The sequence below is a fragment of the Macaca mulatta genome, chromosome 18 (genome assembly GCF_049350105.2).
Source record: "Macaca mulatta isolate MMU2019108-1 chromosome 18, T2T-MMU8v2.0, whole genome shotgun sequence".
In the NCBI taxonomy this organism is placed as follows: Eukaryota; Metazoa; Chordata; class Mammalia; order Primates; family Cercopithecidae; genus Macaca; species Macaca mulatta.
In genome coordinates, this window is record NC_133423.1 from 45,125,001 (window position 1) to 45,145,571 (window position 20,571).

At 39.8% G+C, this 20,571-nt stretch overlaps 1 protein-coding gene and 1 non-coding gene across 2 annotated transcripts in view; both read left to right on the forward strand.

The window, feature by feature from the left end:
* SKOR2 (SKI family transcriptional corepressor 2) overlaps window positions 1-20,571 on the forward strand; it is a 44,425-nt gene that overhangs the window by 8,726 nt on the left and 15,128 nt on the right. The window contains exons 5-6 of the mRNA XM_015121888.3: window positions 12,213-12,278; window positions 12,655-12,753. Of these exons, the coding sequence (XP_014977374.2) occupies window positions 12,213-12,278; window positions 12,655-12,753 (165 nt within the window). The remainder of the gene's footprint in view (window positions 1-12,212; window positions 12,279-12,654; window positions 12,754-20,571) is intronic.
* LOC114673933 (U6 spliceosomal RNA) lies at window positions 8,667-8,772 on the forward strand. The gene has a single exon (XR_003724771.1). It is a non-coding gene; the product is annotated as a U6 spliceosomal RNA (small nuclear RNA).

Sequence of the window (20,571 nt, forward strand, 5' to 3'; positions counted from 1 at the left end):
GCCTAAAGTCGAATAAAATAAGAAAACTTTCATGTAGCAATGGCTGTGTATTTTTTAAATAACATGACCCATTCAGAGGCAGGATGTGAAACCTGCTTTCCATTCACCAATATTAAGACAAGCTTTAATTTAGTGTCACTTGTTAAAATTAGTGCATTGTAATTTACACACATTAGTTTTAAGTTGTTTTTGACTGCCTGCATTTGGAGGTTTTTATCTTGGAGTTGGCTATTGGTAATATTAAAGTTCAAATTTTCATATACATGTATTTAATACAAAATAACACATTTAGACAGACATCAAACTTTACTCCAGACCCTGAACTTCATTTATCTATTAGATAAACATCAATCTTCATAAGTCTACTTCTGCTGAACTCTATTTGGGTACAAATTCTTGTAGAAAAAATTTAAATTTTGTAAATATGCTATAAAAGATGGAACATGTGCAGTAGCTTTTCAAGAGGTAACAATGATTCGTACAAAATTAGGGGAAATTTGATGTTTAAAATAGTTTCTATAAATTGAATGAGAAAATCCAAATTTCAGTTTGAAATTTACTTTTAGGAACTTTAATTTCCTACACTGCATTTAACAGCTAGCATTCATAATTTTTTGAAGAAGTTTTCAGTTAACACTTCAACAACCGTGCATACCCATACCTGTTAGCAATCTATTAATAAATATATTTGAAGAAACTAATTCCTTCACAGAGCTGTATTCTCTTCATTTTATGTATATTAATAGTCTCTATATATTTGTTAAAAGCTGAATTTCTCTCTCTCATCTTCCTCTGATTTGGATGGAATTTGACAACAAATTTCTGGCTTTAAGAGGGGTTTGTTTTCCGCATGCTTATTGAGTCTAGTAAACCCTAACAAGCCATCGGAACCTCAAGAATGATAGCCAAGCAGATAAAAACCATAGAATCTACTGTTGTTTGATATTAAGATGGAAATATAAATGCTAAAAGGAAGTAAGTAAAAGTACAGTCAGGATCGGTGTTCTCATAATTCCACAGTGCCTAGAGCTCAGGGCAGTGCAGTCAATAGTTATATTGGTAATAACACCTAGTGATACTATTGATATATTGCTAGTCCCTACCTCACAATAATTAATTTGATACAGATTCCCAGAGAAACTTGTTCCACATTGATTTTTCTATATCACAGTTTCATTCTCACATTATTCCAGGAAGTATGTAGTAGGAGGTTATACAATCTTATTATCTTGTATTGAATGGGAGACAGGTGAAACATGGAAGGGATAAAAATATATTATCAAAATAAGCAAATTTCAGGTGAAGGCTATATTTTGTTAACTTTACCTTGAAATCTTGGGTCACAAGAACTTCATCCTTATGGGGTTTTTGGCTTAGCATGTGGAAATGTTTTAAACACCAAGAAGTGTTTAAAGGGTTTGGATTGTTGTGGGACTTAACTTGGTGCACCTTCAGCTGCCATTGCTTTTAGAAAATATTAGCTTATGGTCTTCAGATTGAAATACACATTTGGGAAAATCCCAGACTGGGGGCCCAAGTGACCTATGTTTTGGTATTAATGTATTTACTTGTGGTCAGATTCCGAGAATCCATTTATCCGTTTATTTGGCAAAGTGTCAGAAATTCAGATGAGCCAAAGAGATTATGAGCGCTTGTGATTAGCTGCTTTGGAGTGGTAGCAGCCAAATGTTTTATCCAGTATTCTTTACTCATTAATGAAGACATTTTCCCCCATGTAACAGCCGTTATCTACATCATAGCATTCATTTGTTTATTTACTTATTTACTCCACAAATATCTTTGAATGCCTACTGTGTGCTAAGTACTTTCCTAGACTCTGGGAATTCAGAAATATAAATCAACACCAGTCCCTGCCCTCACATTGCTTCCAATCAAGAGGAGGAGACAGATTACTTAAGAAAGCAGTATGAGTACTATGATAGTAGTCTACACAAAGAAAAAATCTGATAAGATTTATATAACCCTGTGTCCCTTTAGCCAATGTTTAATTCAACCATTATTATTGGAAAATATCAATATTTTAGTTCTATGCTTATATAGCTATAACAAAAAAAGAACGAAATGTCTTTTCAAACTGCCTGATAAGTCAGTATGCAATTTTTGATTTTTATAGGAATTTTTCACTCCCGTGGCAACCATAAATATCGTTAATCAGAAAATCTCTATGACCTTTCTCTGAACAAAGATATAGACCTGTATTTAAATGATCCCTAAAAAAAATTCTGTTTAGCAACAATACTTTGTTCCAGTTGATCTTTTAGTTCATCATTTTAATTAAGTTTAGCCTTTCTTTAATCTTTCAGCCTTATCGGTAACTATTACTTTTCAGCAATTTCAAAGAGATTACATTTTTTTTTAATTTATTTATTATTATTATACTTTAAGTTGTAGGGTACATGTGCATAACGTGCAGGTTTGTTACATATGTATACTTGTGCCATGTTGGTGTGCTGCACCCATCAACTCGTAAGAGATTACATTTTTAAACGATTTTTTAAAAACCTCCCTGTTAATGGTCATTAACCTTACATACAGCAGATATAATTCTGTATGCTTAGAGGGACCAAACATGAAGTTCTTAAGCAGCCAAAATTACCCAATAGCCAGGAGAACTTTTATCTCTAGATTCTTTAAAATTAGACCCAAGTCAGATAGATAAGGGGAATGGTAGTTTGGTCAAAATATTACCTACTCAAAAATATAAATGACAGTATTTCCACTTGCAATCCCAGAGTAAGGTTTTGCATATCCGTTTTGAATAACTTTAGTGAAGTTAAGTGATTTGAAATTGAATGCAGTGGGGTAAGCTGGTAAGACAGCTCAAAGCTATTGCAGGTCAAGGAAATCAGGTAAAGTGGAGTCATCCCCACTTTTCAATCCCCTTCACTGGAGAAACGCCGGTGCCATTGCAGTGCAAGTGCAACTGCATCTTTTTATATGTATAGAAGTTTTAAAATCAATTTGATTTTCACTGGTATGATTCTCTAGTGTACTTAATATGCTATGGACAGATTTCTGAGAATAGTAAGAAGCAATTACACTTCTCATGAATATATAGCGGATGAAGCACTCTGATTCATTATTCCATTCTATTTTCGAACATGCTTATGATTTTTTTTTTAAAAAAAAAGGAAAAAAGAAAATTCTTTAAAGTATGAACTAGTAGATCTGAGTTTTAATTATCTCACTAGGTGACATTAGGTAAACCCTTAAACTATTTTGTGCCTCAGTTAATCTACCTATAAAATTTGATAAAACCTCCCACCTCTAGTTTTAACTAGCAACATTTAGTTATGTATAATGTATTTTGAAGTCTTTCAATACATGGATTCGAAATTAAATAATTTCCTTATTTCAGATATTTGTTTATTTTTATTTATGAAAGTTTCCTTCTTACTAATGATTGTTAAAAATGCAGAACTCAAGGAGATGGAGAAGGGCAATGAAAAAAATGTCCAGGAAAAAAAATTAAACAGCATTAACTCACAACACCAGTTCTAAAACTCAAGACCTTTCTAAATGAACTCGAGATGCACTAATCAAAGATATTTAATTTACTGATTCCAGATGCAGCGTGTATGCACCTTGCAATAAATTTTGATCATGAATTGTAAAGTTTGCCATAACTCTTAGTTTACTATAATCCCACTGGTATTAGTTAATCTTGCACTTGCTCCTTTTTATTTTTTCACTAATGAAGTTAATATTTAGTTAGTTCATTCTGTAGCATATGCTCTCCAGTGGTATTGATTTTTTTTTTCTTTTCTGTTCTGTGACTTCACTGAAGTGCCAAACGTCACAGGGGAAGTCATTCAGTGTAGAATTTAACAGCAAGAAATTAGAAGTCTATATCCCACTGATAGAGGAGAAAATTATTTAACCTTGCTTTTTATATAATTGATTCTTTAATGCCTTAATGCAAAGTGTTTTTAAAAACCTCTCTATGCCATATGTTGTGCTATATTTTAGTTATTCTTAAATGTGCTATTATACTAACTGTAGATTAATTTTGACCCTATCCAAATTATACCTCTAAGATAGAGTGTCAGAGATAGAGAAAATAAAAAATCCAGAAAATCTCACTTAGAAGCAGATTATAAGACTAAGATCAATTTTAAAATTCAGAGTTTATTTGGGAGTTAAACATGCATACATGCAGCTTCTGTTCAACAGTGGCCAGGCCCTGTGCCTGCTGTTGAGCAGCAGGAGGACAGAGCCTCAGCCCAGGCTGAAAGGGCAAGAAGGTGCATTGGGAGCAGCATGCGAAGATTGTTTGCAGCTTTGCGTATGCAGGAGATGCCTTCTCTTCTAGGGTGTGCTCCCCTGCAGCAGAACACAGACACTGCTAGCACATGATTCTGCACAAACTATGGAAACATCTGGACTATTGACCGAAATTATACCTTTCTTCATCCAGATGTTAGAGTGCATGTGTATCTCATGTACAGACACAGCCTTAAACCAAAATAATTTTATTTACTAAATTGGCCGGGTGCAGTAGCTCATGCCTGTAATCCCTGCACTTTGGGAGGCCGAGGCAGGTGGATTGCCTGAAGTCAGGAGTTCAAGACAAGCCTGCCCAACATGGTAAAACCGTGTCTCTACTAAAAATACAAAAATTAGCCGGGTATGGTGGTGGCCTCATGTAATCCCAGCTACTCGGGAGGCTGAGGCAGGAGAATCACTTGAATCTGGGAGACAAAGGTTACAGTGAGCCAAGACTGCACCACTGTACTCCAGCCTGTGTGACAAAGCAAGACTCCCTCTCAAAAAAAAAAAAAAAAAAAAAAAGAAAGAAAGAAAGAAAGAAAAAGAAAAAAAATTTATTTACTAAATTTACCTGTGAGTGTTCAATTAAATAACACACTTTCTTTCTTTTTTTCTGCAGACTTCCTCTGTGGACAGACATTTTCCTTCTATTTAAAAAAAAAAAATTCTCCAAATATTTTTCATCAAGTGTCAACAATAGTACTGGAAGGACATAGAGGCCGTTTCAGTGATAAGCAACTGCTTAGTCCCTGGGGCTGCTGGCTGGGGCCATGCTTCTAAGCACTGGTTGCTGGCTCAAGGGAGAATTTAAAAGGGAGACAGGCAAGACAAGGAGTAGGAAACCAAGTAGGGATGAAAAGACTCGGGGCAGCCTGGTGCAGTGGCTCATGCTTATAATCCCAGCACTTTGGAAGAATGAAGCAGGAGGATTCCCTGAGCCCAGGAGTTCGAGACCAGACTGGGCAACATAGGGAGACCTACAAAAAATTTTTAAAAATTAACCTGGCATAGTGGCACAGCCACTCTGGAGGCCGAGGTGGGAGGATCACGTGAGCCCAGAAGGACAGGCTGCAGTAAGCCATGTTCATACCACTGCGCTCCAGCCTGGGCAACAGAGCAAGACCTTGTCTCAAAAGAGAAAGAAAGAAAGAAAATAGTGGGGAGATGAAAGAATGTATTTCCATAGAAGGGATGGGTGAATGCCACATTTTTTACTCTTTATTCAAATGGCAAAAGTTTCATATTGTACCCCATATACATGGTATACTCTACATGTGTGCAGGACACAATATTTAAATGTCTTACTTACTGAATTCAGAGTTCAGCTTGAGAAGAGTGATAACTGTTTAATCAGCTTCTCCTCTCTCATGTCCACCAACAGAACAGGTCACCTGACCATTCATTCGGCTCTTATAGTTAAATGAACTCTAAAAATGTACAATGTTTTTGCTGTTGGAGACCACAGAAGACATATATGTTTATTAATATTTTTAGGTCATGGTTAAAATTTAGTGCTGTAGTTTTGTTTGTTCCTTAAAGAAATTTTCAAAATGTCAGATGAGAACAAAACTTATTTTCTATTGGAGCATCACGAATTTCCCCAGTAAACTGAATATATAGTTAGCCTAATTTAGTCAGAATATGCAAATGGATTAAATGTACTTTTCACATATAGGAACAAGTTAGTGCTTTAAAACCCTTCATGACAACTAAGGATTTAGAATAACGTTAGTTAGTATTTCTCTTACAAAGCAGAATGGATTAAAAAGTACAACAAGTATTCGTGGAATATATTTGTACCCCTTCCTAAGGTAGTAGTGATGGGGATTACCTGTAGGGTAGGATCTCTCTGCCCTCAGAAAGTATATTTTCTAGCTGAGGAAGACCAGACTAGGAAGACTTCTAGGAAGACCTAGAACATCAGGTACAAAGGGGCAGAATAAAGGCAATAAGCACTCATAAGTTCAGCCAAGGAAGGGATGAATCAGTAAGATTTGCAGAAGTTGAAAAAGCCTTATGGAAGAAAAACGTCTTAGGCTGGCCAGGTTGCTATTAAAAAAAAAAAAGAAAAAGAAATACCATCAACTGGATGGCTTAAACAGCATCTGTTTTTCTCAGTTCTGGATGCTGGGAAGTCCAAGATCAAGGCACTGGCAGATTCAGTGATTGGTGAGGGAGCTCTCTTTCTGGTTCATAAATGGCTATTTTCTTGTTGTGTCCTCACATGGTGGAAAAGTAGGAAGGGAGGTCTCTGGGGTTGCTTTTATAAGGGCACTAATCCCATTCATGAGTGCTCTGCCCTCGTGACCTAATCACATCCCAAAGCCTCCCCCCCCCACCCACCCTCTAATACCATCACTTTGGGAGTTAGGATTTAAATATGTGAATTTGGGGATAAGGGGGACACAGGCATTCAATCCTTAACGAGAGAAGACTTGGATGGCATTCTGATTTTGGTTGCACAAGGAAGAGAGGAGAGGGCACCTTAGGATGGAGAAATGACGTAAGGCAGATGTAAGCAGCAGATGTGGAAAATAAATGCCTGTTAGGCCATAAAGACAGGATGGGCCGGGTACAGTGGCTCAGGCCTGTAATTCCAGCATTTTGGGAGGGCGAGATGGATGGATCACATGAGCTCAGGGGTTCAAGACCAGCCTGGGCAACATGGCGAAACCCCGTCTCTACAAAAAAATACAGGAAAAAAGTAGCCAGACATGATGGTGTGCACCTGAAGTCCCAGATACCTGGGAGGCTGAGGTGAGAGGATCACCGGAGCCCAGGAGGTCGAGACTGCAGTGAGCCCGAGCCTGGATTGTGTGAGTGCACTCCAGCCTGGGTGGCAGAGCAAGACCTTGTCTCAAAAAAAAAAAAAAAAAAAAAAAAAAAAAAAAAAAAATGGAGACAGGATGGCTCAGCAGCTCAGCAGGTTGAATAAGATTATGGGAGAACCTAGAGACTTTGCGGGGAGAACTTTAGAGTGGAGTCTTTGATGGAGACCATAGGGAGCCATTGCAGGTTCTTGAGCAGAGGCCTGCCATGATATTTAACAGAAAGTAATTATTCTAGTGCCTTGAAAGCTAATGCTATTGAATCTGTTGGCTGTTTTTTGTTGTTGTTGCTGATTTTTTTTTTCTTGTTTGTGTTGTTCATATACTCCATCTCCTCTTCATTTGCTATTTACTGCTCATATCTGCTTCAGTATTTTACTTCTCACACCCACCTTTCTCGTACTTCCAGTTTCTAATAACATGTGAGGGCAGAACCAAGAGTGGGTTGGAACATTCACCTGGAACATGGAACCACTGCTGTTGGAGGACCTTGGAGAGACCAGGAAAGCAGGCTCCTGACATTCCAGGCTCTCTGGTCTCCAGCTGCGCTCAGCAGTGATGTAGTTTCCCTGATATGGCATGATGCTGCCCCCACCCTCCTGGGTGAGCAGGATTCTCAGAAACCACGCAGGTCACAATGAACTGGTCCTGCACATGTGCACTTGGAAAGTCCTCATGTAGACACCTTCCTAAGCAGCAGCTTTTTCTTTTCTTCTTCTTTTTTATATTTGAGTCAGGGTCTCACTCTATCACCCAGGCTGGAATGCCGTGGCCAGTGGTGCAGTCATGACTCACCTCAGTCTTGACCTGCAGGGCTCAAGTGATCTTCCCACTCAGAGTAACCGGAATTATAGGAGTGCACTACTATGCCAAGCTAATTTTTGTCTTTTTTATAGAGACAGAGTTTCGCCATGTTGTGCAGGCTGGTCTGAAACTCCTGGGTTCAAGCACTCTCCCTCGGCCTCCCAGAGTGCTGGGATTACAGGTGTGAGCCATAGCCCCAGGCCTTTAGCAGCAGCTTTTAGTCACTTCCATCCACAGGAGACATTTTATGCCCTAGTTACCCGTTACTCTCCAACTTCAAACCAGTTTTTTTCTATAGTCTTAGACATGTTTGAGGCCAGGCTTCCAAGAAACATGCTTCTTCCGTGTATAATTTTCTCTCCTAGAACTCTACACTGTTAGAATCGCTATGCTTTCCCAGACCCCCGTCCCTCCCTCCCCCTTTTTTTTCCCTGAGATGGAGTCTTGCTCTGTCACCCAAGCTAGAATGCAGTGGCGTGATCTCGGTTCACTGCAATCTCTGCCTCCTGGGTTCAAGAGATTCTCCTGCCTCAGCCTCCCAAGTAGCTGAGAATACAGGCGCCCACCACCATGCCCGGCTAGTGTTTGTATTTTTAGTACAGAAGGGGTTGCACCACGTTGGCCAGGCTGGTCTTGACTCCTGACATTAGGTGATCCACCCGCCTCAGCCTCCCAGAGTGCTGGGATTATAGACATGAGCCACCGCATCCAGCTCACCAACCCCATTTTTAAAAGAGGAATCCAGTACTCACTTTGGCAGCACATATACTAAAATTGGAACAATACAGAGAAGATTAGCATGGCCCCTGTGCAAGGATGACAACAAATTTCTGAAGTAGTCCATATTTAAAAATAAAAGGGGTGAGAGGAATACAGGGGAAAAAAAGTAAGCACTTTAATTTAGGGATGTTTCCAAACCCATTCATTAATTCTGAGAAAGTAAAATGTAGCCAACCTGATGGAATTTTTATAAAAATTGGGAGCTCACTGTCAACTAAATCACATTTATTTAATCTAGTATTAGACTGCCTTTTTTTTTTAACCAGATGGAAACCATTAGCAGCAATAGTGAACAAATCTATCCAGGCTCCCAGAGGTCATTTTTAACCACCATTAACAATCTGGTTTTCACAGATTAGTAATATACGAAAGGCAACAGTCCAGTAAAAGATATACAAAAGGCAGAAGAAGCTTCTGTGCTTCTTATTTACCTAACATTTAGCCATTTTAAAAACCCTTTGTAAGTGGGGCATTCGAATCCTCTAAGCTCAAAATTGGCAGATTTTACCCGGAAGATGCAGCAAAATATCTGTTTGAAATAGATGCCGATGCAAAGTGTTAATAAAACCTCTACAAAGCTGATGAAAAGACAAGCTTTTTATTAACATCATCAGTAGATTTGCCTGTGGTTAATATAGTCTCCATTTACTAGCTGCTTGTTTAGTGGTTTCATACCAATGTAAAGCTACTAATTATGAAATAGGAAAGAAATGCATTTTACATATCACATTTTAATTTTTAAATTCAACTATCTAACTGAAACATAATATAAGATAAACAGTCCACAAAATATACTAAAGAGTCAAAAGGAATCTGGTCTATAATTTGATAAGACTATGGTTTCTAGAATTGCCTATTCAGGAATAAAGATCTCATTTAAATCATGCTTTGAGTGGTTGAGAAAGTTGTAGAATAGTAGTGTCATTAGGCCCTGCAGATAAACACAGAGATACATACATGCCTCTTTCTTCTCTTGTTCAGAGTCAATATTGTATGCCAGTATTTTTGAAATACACCTTTAAGTGGTTAACTGAGACTGCACATAATATGCATGTATCTTCATTTCAAAATACTGTTTTTCTTGGTTTACACATTAATGATTTGTTATCAACCTTCATGTTACTCTTGTTTTAGATAATAGTGTTTTTCTAGGAATTGCATTCAGGTCTATATTTAAAATGCTTCACAGATATTTCCTCTCTATTTTCTTTTTATATGGAGAAGAAAGCCAAGGTATCAAGGTTCAAGAGTACATCTGAACCTATAGAGAGGTCATGTCCAAGATGAGAATGAGAATGTAGAAATCTAATCTGGATATTAGGGAAGATGCTTGCTACTCAGGAACTGAGGGATGCCAAGGATATTATTAGGCTCCTTCCCCTAATGGTGCATATGTTCTGAAATATTTGCATATATTTTCACAGATGTATTTACCTACACACACACACACACATTCAGAAACACACACAAACGTACTCCCCACAGTCATCAAGTAAAATGCACTTGAATTGCCATTGATAATATCATGTTGAAAATTTTCCTGTCTGTCCATGATACTGTTATAGTTCACCACTTCAGGGAGAAATTTTGTTTCCCTCTTTGCAGAAAGTTTTACCTCGGCAAAGAAATCTCCCTGTACTTCTACAAGTGCCCAGGGCCATTACATTTTGTTTTTTGCTGAGGGAACTAAATAGTAAGGAGATCTTTGATGAATTCTGGCCCACGCTGTAATTTAGAATTTACACTCCTGGGGTCCTTTTCAGAAACAACTACAAACCCTTTATTGAGTGCTTATTGTATGTTCAGCACTGTGCTAAGCAATGGCCATACCTAGCCCCTGCCCCCAAGTAACACATGGCCCACTGAGTGAGGAAGGGGAGTAAGGAGACAGCACCATGCCTGAGGCCTGTTCGAGGAACTCTGGGGACAGAGAGGAGGGATGGGGGTAAAGGGAGGGGGATCCATGAAGCCTCAGAGCCCCTTTGTTTGTTCTACCAAACCTCTTCAGACAGAAATGAAAAGCTTGATTAAATTATGTGAGTCTTGAGGATAGCAGGTTGAATTTTTTAAAAATTCTGGTTGCCTGAGTGATTGGATTCTGGTTTATTTAGACTGGATTTGTAGACTCAATTCATCACTGTGGATAGAGACATTTTCTTAACTTGCCATCCTAGTTAGCACGTAAGCTAAATAGGAATAACGATCTAACCTTTATTCACAATATAGTTTTCTTTGGTCAAGGAAGAGCAGTGAAGAGATACCAGCAAGCAAGTAACTGTTCACAAACTAATATAAGTTAACTTATTTTGTCTAAGTTGATTTTTAATTTTTTTTACTTTTTATTTTATTTATTTATTTTTAAATTTTGAGACAGGGTCACCCAGGCTGGAGTGCAGTAGTGCAATCACAGCTCAGTACAGCCTCAATTTCCTGGGCTCAAGTGATCCTCCCACCTCAGCCTCCCAAGTTGCTGGAACTACAGGCACACACTACCACATTCAGCTGATTTTTCTATTTTTGTAGGGACAAGGTTTTGCCATGTTACCCAGGTTGGTCTTGAACTCCTGGCCTCAAGCAATCCTCCCGCCTCAGCCTCCCAATTACAGACATGAGCCACTGCACCTAGCCTTAAGTTGATTTTTTTTTTTTTTTTTTTTTTTTTTGAGACAGAGCTTCACTCTTGTTGCCTAGGCTGGAGTGCAATGGCACGATCTCAACTCATTGCAACCTCTGCCTCCCAGGTTCAAGCGATTCTTCTGCCTCAGCCTCTTGAGTAGCTGGGATTGAGGCATGCACCACCACGCCCGGCTAATTTTGTATGTTAGTAGAGATGGGGTTTCTCCATGTTGGTCAGGCTGGTCTTGAACTCCTGACCTCAGGTGATCTGCCCACCTCGGCCTCCCAAAGTGCTGGGATTACAGGCGTGAGCCACCGCGCCCCGCCCAAGTTGTTTTTAAAAAAAAAAAAAAAAAAAAACTATCAATTATTAGGAAACCCCTCCAGGTTTATCAATCACAGCTCAAAGTCTCCTCCCACTTCTTTTTCTGTGTCCCAAATTTTGATGGCCCAAGAAGGCTAGGCCCCTGCCTCTAGTCTTGAGAACCTTTCTATTCAAATCAAGCTTCCTCCCTTCAAGGACAAGTGGGACTCCAATCAGATTTCTACCAGAAATCTTGACTATCCAGACTCCTCTTTTGCCCATTCTAGAAATTTCCTTCCTTGTAAAGGATGGATAGCAGTAGGGGGCTGGAGAGGGAATAACTTCAAGAATCTGCTTTTCTGGAGCTGCCATCACAGGCGGGGCAGGCTCTGCTCTCCTTTTCTGCACCTCCCCTCCATGTTTCAGGAGGATTGTGTGTGAGTAAATGAGGACAACATTTGGTTATGAGGACTTCCAATTTCAGGTTATATTAAATAAACTGTTTTGCAGATACTAAAAGAAAATGTAAAGGAAAACTTACAGAACTAGCCTACACAAAACTAATAATATTTTTTCTCCTTTTTTAAAAGGTGAACACACACAAGAAACTAATTCACCTCATTCACTCAAAAAGGATGTAGAAAATATGGGGAAAGGTAAATGAAAGTTTCAATTCTGTAGAACTTCTCTTAGCTTTAAACGACTGTGGAGATAATAGGAGGATATTTTTGTCCTACACCATATTTTTAGCTTGACAAGCAACATATGAATAATATATGGACCATTGGGTGGATATAATTGAGATTAATGCATACGTATCAATCAATACATGACACTGTAATATAATACTTTAAAATAATATATTACATTGATTTATATTCATGGATTTCTGCACAAAATCTATCCTATGTCTATGCAACACTTTTTAAACTGGTAAATATTTTGTCTTATAATAATAAACTGCCATATATAACAGTTCTCTGGAGAGTTATTTGTAAAGATTAGTAAAATGACTCTTCTTTTTTTTATTAGAAGAACTTCAGAAGGTTTTATTTGAACAAATAGATTTACGGAGACGACTGGAACAAGAATTCCAGGTGTTAAAAGGAAACACGTCTTTTCCAGTATTCAGTAAGAAATCACTTTTATTTCATTGTATTTATGATAATTGATTACATTTCTATTATTAGGCTTAAGAATGTAATTCTAAGTGTTAAGTGATTGTGCAAAACACACACAGTCTTCCCATGGTCTGCCTAAATATTCATAAATTTTAGTTTTATTTAGGCTTTGAATTGACTCACAGATAGAATTTCTTTTTTGTTTTTTTGTTTTGTTTTGTTTTTGAGACGGAGTCTCGCTCTGTCGCCCAGGCTGGAGGGCAGTGGCTGGATCTCAGCTCACTGCAAGCTCTGCCTTCCGGGTTTAGGCCATTCTCCTGCCTCAGCCTCCCGAGTAGCTGAGACTACAGGCGCCTGCCACCACACCCGGCTAGTTTTTTGTATTTTTTTAGAGACGGGGTTTCACCGTGTTAGCCAGGATGGTCTCGATCTCCTGACCTCGTGATCCGCCCGTCTTGGCCTCCCAAAGTGCTGGGATTACAGGCTTGAGCCACCGCGCCTGGTAGAATTTCTTACAAGAACCTTTTGGTATTTATGTATGGATATACGTGTATCTGTATGTGTATGTTGTGCATACTTTAAAATGTGTGTAAATATATAATTAAATATGGAAATATATTTAAATATTTAGATAGATTTAGATTATAGATTTCAAAACAAAAGAACTACTCAGATATTTACATCCTCTAAAGTAGGGGAAACAAGAAAAAGTTAACTTTCATTCTCAGATTGTTCTGGATAGCACTCCTGATGCTTGAGATATGTATAAATATGAAAATCTAAACTTTAACAGTTCAGTGTACACAAATCTATTTTATTAAATGAAATTGGTATAATTTTAGTAGTTTTAGATTCCCTATCCATATTTAATGTTAAAATTCCATTCTGAACTTAGAGGCAGGAGATATTGTAGCCTAAAAACTGTTGGTTCTACTCCCAGAGTCTTGGAATTTTCTAAAACTTTATAGTAGGTGTCCAGATTTTTAAAATTCACCTGACCTGGTCTGGGTCACATCTGGACAAATACACCACAGTAGTGTTTTTCAAGCTTTCTGGAGTTTGATTTGGTCATCTTCCCCTCTCCAGAGAAAAGAAAGTGGGAAAATAGTACGCAAACTTTTTTTTTTTTCTTTTTGAGATGGAGTCTCGCTCTGTCATCCAGGCTGGAGTGCAGTGGCACAATCTCGGCTCACTGCAACCTCTGCTGCCTGGGTTCAAGCAATTCTCCTGTCTCAGCCTCCCGAGTAGCTGGGATTACAGGCACACACCACCACACCTGGCTAATTTTTGTATTTTCAGTAGAGGTAGGGTTTCACCATATTGGTCAGGCTAGTGTCGAACTCCTGAACTCAGGTGATCCACCTGCCTCAGCCTCCCAAAGTGCTGGGATTACAGGCATAAGCCACTGTGCCTGGCCTGCAAACTTATTTTTCTAATTATATATTTAAAATTAATTTTTTCCAGGGCACTTTTTTAGAATGTCAGCATGCTTCTTGTTATTAACCCAGAAATCACAAAACTCAAGTTGGCAATTCCTGTGCCAGATGATTCCTGTAGCAGCACCTGGAAGATTTTTAAATAATTGTGATAATTCCAATAATGTCAGCCTGAAGGTCTTCATTCATTAGGGCTTCCTAAATGTAATCATTGGCACAACTGAATGACATACTTAGGTAGCATTTTTGAATAGCACCAGGTTCCTGCTAACATGTCAAACTGAATTTGACCAGAACATTTAAAAGTGAGGATTCAAAATGTAGAGGTAATTGCATGATGGAAGAGAATGCTGACCACAAGGAATGGGAGGGTCTGCAAAGTGTGTCCTCTCTGCATACTCCAAAGGAGGTTGGAGCTCATGGTACTTCAGTTGTTTTGAATTCAGAGAATACCTGCAGGGCTTTAGAATGAAACTGAAAGGAGGAGAATGGCCAATAGCTTTTGATAGCATAATTAGGAATATTGTGATACTTATAGCTTTGAGAAAAGGAGAAACGTTTAAAATATCTTTGAAACCATAAGAAACAGGTGCTTTGAAAGGATCTAGGATTCTCTAACTTTTGAAACTGTGTCTTAAGAAATACTGCACAGTTCCTTGCCCCAATGAGAGGCATTGAATGATACGTTTTTCCAATAGCTGATGTTTATCTAACTGTTGAGTTTGCAGGTCCCTGCTTTTAGATCTAGCAGAGTGGGTCCAAGTCCCGTTGAATCCCTAACATGCCCTTCTAACTCCCTATGAAACCTCTGTAGTCATAATTCATCCCATTAATAAAAGCTAATTCATATTCATTCTAAGGAATTAAGTAATCCATAATAATTGATATTTTTCTTAGTAACTGCTCTGTAATACAACATGTTTCTGTTAAACAAAATGTTAGAATGTGACGGTACTGGCCAGTTTCAATTCAGACCTCTCATTCATCATTTTGATGTGCGTTAATATGTATCCTCTGTGATTGCCACATATATGAAATACTTCAATTAAACAGTAACAAAAAAATTTCCTCTTTTTTATCTGTAACATACTCCACTGACCAAGGAAGTGGCATGCGTGTGCCCAAGTTTAAATAATGCGTGGTTTAGATACACCACAAAGAGGCAGTCAATTTCACACGGATGAAAATAGCAAATGCACATTATGTGCTTGTTAACTAAATGTGAGGGGCCGTGAGGCTAGGAGACAGATTTAGATTCACTCAGATGAAAAGGGGAAAACCGAGCTTTGCGAAGCCTCGTCGGAAAGCAGCTTAGAGGAATTCTCGTGAGAGTTGTGCAAAGCTTTTTACTATGAGGTGAACAGATGCTCACAGTCACCACACTTAAACTCCAGTTCACTTAGAGCACTGTGGACCTAGGCTAGGAGCTGTAGCATGTGAGAATTAAGAATCTAGGCTCAAAAATTGGCCAGACCTGAGTTCATTTTCAGGCTCTGCTGCTTGCTGGTTGTATGACCTTGGAAACTGTAAAATGCGGCAGATAATTCCTGTTGCGTAGAAGAATGAGAGGACTAAATGAGAGATCTATGTGAGGTGCTGTGCACATGCTGGGCACAGGATAAGTGCAATTATGATGGTGATTATGAAACAGAAAGATGAAAAGGAGAGGAACAGCACTGAGCTCTAGAAAAGCATTTCTAAACTTGGGTCCAAATGTTTGGCTTCTGGCTAGGCACAGTGGCTCACACCCGTAATCCTAGCACTTTGGGAGGCTGAGGCAGGCAGATCACTTGAGGTCAGGAGTTCGAGACCAGCCTGGCCAACATGGTGAAACCCCATCTGTACCAGAAATATAAAAAATTAACCAGGTGTGGTGGTATGCTCCTGTAATCCCAGCTAGCCAGGAGGCTGAAGCAGGAAAATCACTTGAACCCGGGAGGCAGAGGTTGCAGGGAGCCAAGATCATGCCGCTGCACTCCAGCCTGGACAACACAGCGAGACTCAGTCTCAAAAAAAAAAAATTGGCTTATTGCCTTGGTTCTGAAGTTTAATGAGGACCACAGGAATGATCCTAAGCATGGAGAGGGTACAAATACAGATAACAGAAAGGAGGGGCAGGTAGAGGAGGAGGAGGAGGAAAAGGAGGAAGAAGGGACAGAGGGAAAAAGGAGAAGGAGGAGGAAGAGGCAGAAAAGGAGGAAGAGGGAGGAAGACGGAGGTGGAGGAAGAAACAAGTCTCCACACTGGGGGAGCAGCAGTTGGGAGGAGGAAGAGAAACAAGCAAGTCTCTGCACTTGCTGGAACGGAGGCTTCCAGAGCTGCTTTCCACTAATACTTACGCGTAGCCCTGATGGGGAAATCTGGGGAGGAGAAAGCAGATTTCTCCTGTAATGGCAGGCATTTGCCATTACAGCAGAGGCAGAGAAGCATGGCAGGTCATAGAGATGGTTCCAGGTGTGGATACTGACTGCTCTACTCACTAGCTGAGTAACCTTGGGCAAGTTCCCTGATCTCTTTTCAACAGTATAGCAATACTGCTACCTACCTCCTGGGGTTGTGGAGAGGATTAAATGAGTGAAAGGCATGAAGTGCTTAGCACAGTGACAAATGCATAGTAATTACTATGAAATGTGAGTTGTTGCTATTATATACAGTTTTAAAGTTTGATGCTGACATTCTTGTAGTGACTGTATAGTAAAGCAGCTAATGTAAGAAACCAGAACTTGTAAAGGTTTACTGAGCTGTCATTATAGAGGGTGGAACAGGCAGTGAAACTGTTTTGATACCAAACAATAAGTTTAATCAACAAACCGGGTAAGACACAACAGAGAGGTAGGAAGGGTATACTAAGGAAAGAGGAGAAGCTGGAATTGAGTGGGAGTAGGTGTTTGGGGAAATGGATTAGGAGGGGCTCCATTGTTATCAAGGTTACTTTGAGATGAAAATAGGATGGCTGGTCAAACATGTTTTGTAATGAATATCATGTTCAATTGGACAGAAGTAACTTATTAAAGGTGACCCCCAATGCCACCATTCCAAACTCCCCCCTCACAACTGGTCTGATCATTTTTGCAGCTGTAAATCCAGAAGTTATTTTTGCCACTGCATCGTTATATACACCTTTCCCAGTAATTGTATCTCTTCTTCCTCTCTTTTCCTCTAACACCCTATGCCTTCCTTTATTACAGCATTCATCCTTTTGCTGTAGTTTTTATTCATTTTGATTTCTTCCCACTAGCCATCTTAAAACCTCAGGGCCTAACCCTGAGCCTGGGACCTGCTAAAGGCGGCAATGAATGGAGAAGGCCCTCACCAGCAGGGTGCCCTGCATCCTCACCTCCCTTCTCCACTCCAGCCCTTTCTGCCTGCTGCTCTTAGCCCTGTCTTCCTAAAACTCTAGATTTGGCACCAAATCTTCACCTCAAGAAGCCAGAATGATTTGCCCTGTTTATCATGGTATATCTAAGTTAACTCTTCTCTGACTCTCAAAACCTGCCATAATTGTATGCCCCCCATTCCACCGCCGCAACCTCTCCACCCTTATTTCTGCTTCTCCCCAGGCTCAGCCCCAGTTACCTGGCAGACCACTCTCACCCCTCTCCTTCCACCTCTGCACACCATCTCCCTCTAGTCCAGAGTGCCTCCCCTCATCCAAGTCCTCCTCCTTATCTGGGACACAGCTAAAGTTTTGCCACATCCAAGAAGCCTTTCCACTCTTGCAGCTGGCAGCATTTTCTGAAGTCCTGTTGTGTTCATTTCTAGTACCATGAGTTTTCTGTGTTGACTCCTCCTCTGTTTCACTCTCTTCTCCCCACACTTGCATTGTAAATAGATTCAGGGAAGGGCTACTCAGAATGTTCTTCCGTTGCCACCTGCAGCACCTGGCATATTGTGGGTACGTAACACACTCTCAATAAATGATTGATAGGAACGTTGGGGTCATACCCGAAGAGATTAAAACTGACAATGGAGGATGAAATTGGATCACTGAAGTCTGTTGTATAAAGGAGAGTATCCAGGGCTCATGAGTAGAATCCTTAGATTTGCAGATCTAGTAACAAATTCATGGCACTTAGAAGAACTGAGTGGAAAGGCCAGTTGGTTATTACAGGAAAGCACAAATGAATGGGGCTTTATGAAAAATGTTAGATTTTATCTAAAATGTCATCATTTTAGATTCTTATAAAAAATTGCTCTTCCAAATTACTGTTAAGAGTCCTTGTTATTAAAAACAAACTACATCTCATCTCTCTGAATATGGTTGTCTGCATTTTTCACCTGTGGCTATTATTGAATTTATTTTATGTTCAGTGATTCCCTTCGTTCCTTCCTTTTTCTTTCTTGTTGTAGCATACTCTGGAAGATGAAGTGTGGGGTGGGGGCAGCAAGGCAGATTCCAAAATACTGTACAGATTAAAAGCTTTGGTCCTTTCAGTAGGAGATGGCTATGAAAAAAAATTTAAGTTTTGGCTGGGCACAGTGGCTCAGGTCTGTAATCTCAGCACTTTGGGAAGTCGAGGCAAGAGGATTGCTTGAGCCCAGGAGTTCAAGGTCAGCCTGGGCAACATGCTGGGACCCTGGCTCTACACAAACACACACACACAGATTAGCCAAGCATGGTGGCATGCACATGTAGTCCCAGCTACTAAGGAGGCAGAGGTGGAAGGATCACTTGAACCCAAGTTCAAGGCTGCAGTGAGCTGTGGTCACATCATTGCACTTAAGCCTGGGTGATACAGCAACACCATCTCTCAAAAAATAAAAATAAAAATAAAAATAAAAATAAAGGTTCAGTGGTTCTTTAAAAATAGAGATAACAAAATGAAGACGTTGTAAACAAATTGAACCCCAAAGCCCACTGCTTGCTTAGAACATTCCAGGTGAACCAGATGTACCCTACGGGTTTGTCTTCTTACTTACGGTTCTAGGAATGTAGGCTAGATACTCTTTATTGCTGTTTGGAAAACCCTTGGGCTTTTCCAGCTGTCTGAGTTTGCAGTGTGCAGCCTTGCTATTGTGTTGGCTGACATGCTGCACTTCAGTGCTTTTCTTTGCTACTTCCTTTTATATTATCATTTTCCAAAAATAGTTGGGTTATAAATGATTCTCATTAGAGAATGATTTTTTCCATCTCCAGTTAAATTGTGTCTTCATCAACCTTTAGAACATAGAAAAAATATGGCCGGGCGTGATGGCTCATCCTGTAATTCCAGCACTTTGGGAGGCCAAGACAGGATGCCTAATTGTTGTTGGTGTAAATCAAAATCTTTCCCTCACTTCCCCTGCACAGGAAAGACAAGTGGGTGCATGGAGCCCAATCAAATCAATTTATTTTGTCACCAAAAAATTTTTCTTTCTTTTTTTTTTTGAGACAGAGTCTCACTTTGTCACCCAGACTGGAGTGCAGTGATGCAATCTCAGCTCACTGCAGCCTTGACTTCCCAGGCTCAGGTGATTCTTCTACCTCAGCCTCCTACATAACTGGGACTACAGGAGTGTGCCTCCATGCCCAACTAATTTTTTGTATTTTTAATAGAGACAGGGTTTTTCCATGTTTCCCAGGCTGGTCTCAAACTCCTGGGCTCAAGCAATTTTCCTGCCTCGGCCTCCTAAAGGGCTGGGATTATAGGCTTAGCCACCACACTCGGCCTGTCATCAAAGTTTAACATGCTGGAGCAAGAAAAGACCTAAAAGCACATTATTTCACACCTTTGTTTCTTTAGATAAAGTTCTGAGGCTCCAAAGTGGGGTAGTTACTATAGATGGCAGACTCTCAACCTGCTGGTGAATAATTCTGTATGTTTTTACTCCTCATTTATTAGCTAGCCCCTGCTGTGTGCCAGACACTGTGGTAGGCCTTGAAAATTTTTAAAGTGTCTAAACGTATCTTCCTGCCCTCTAATAACTCAACTGTTTAGCAGGGAGACAGATAGATAACAACTAATCATAGCATGTATTATGGATGCATTAATACAGGTATGGACAGGGTACTGGAGAAGTACAAAAAAAAAAAAAAAAGGGTAAATAATTCTGGCAGGAGGGGCTGCAAAATTGGAGAAGACTTCCTGGAGGAGATAATATTTGGACTGGACTTTAAAGAAAAGGCAGTTGTTCGCTGCAAGGGCAAGACCACAGCAGGGGCAAAGGCACAGAGGCTGCAAGTATAACGCATAGTTGGGGACTGGAGAGTGGTTTGGTGGCTGGTGGGGTGCAGGGGATTTCCTCTGTGTCCTTGGCTGCAGCCAGCTGAGCCATATGCAGTTCCCCTCTCCTCCTTCCATGTCTTTATATAGAATGCTGTTCTCCACATGTCTGCTCAAGCAGCTTTTCCCTCTAATGCTCCCGGAATGAATGACAGCTCCTCTCTCAATCTTTGCATGACACCACATACT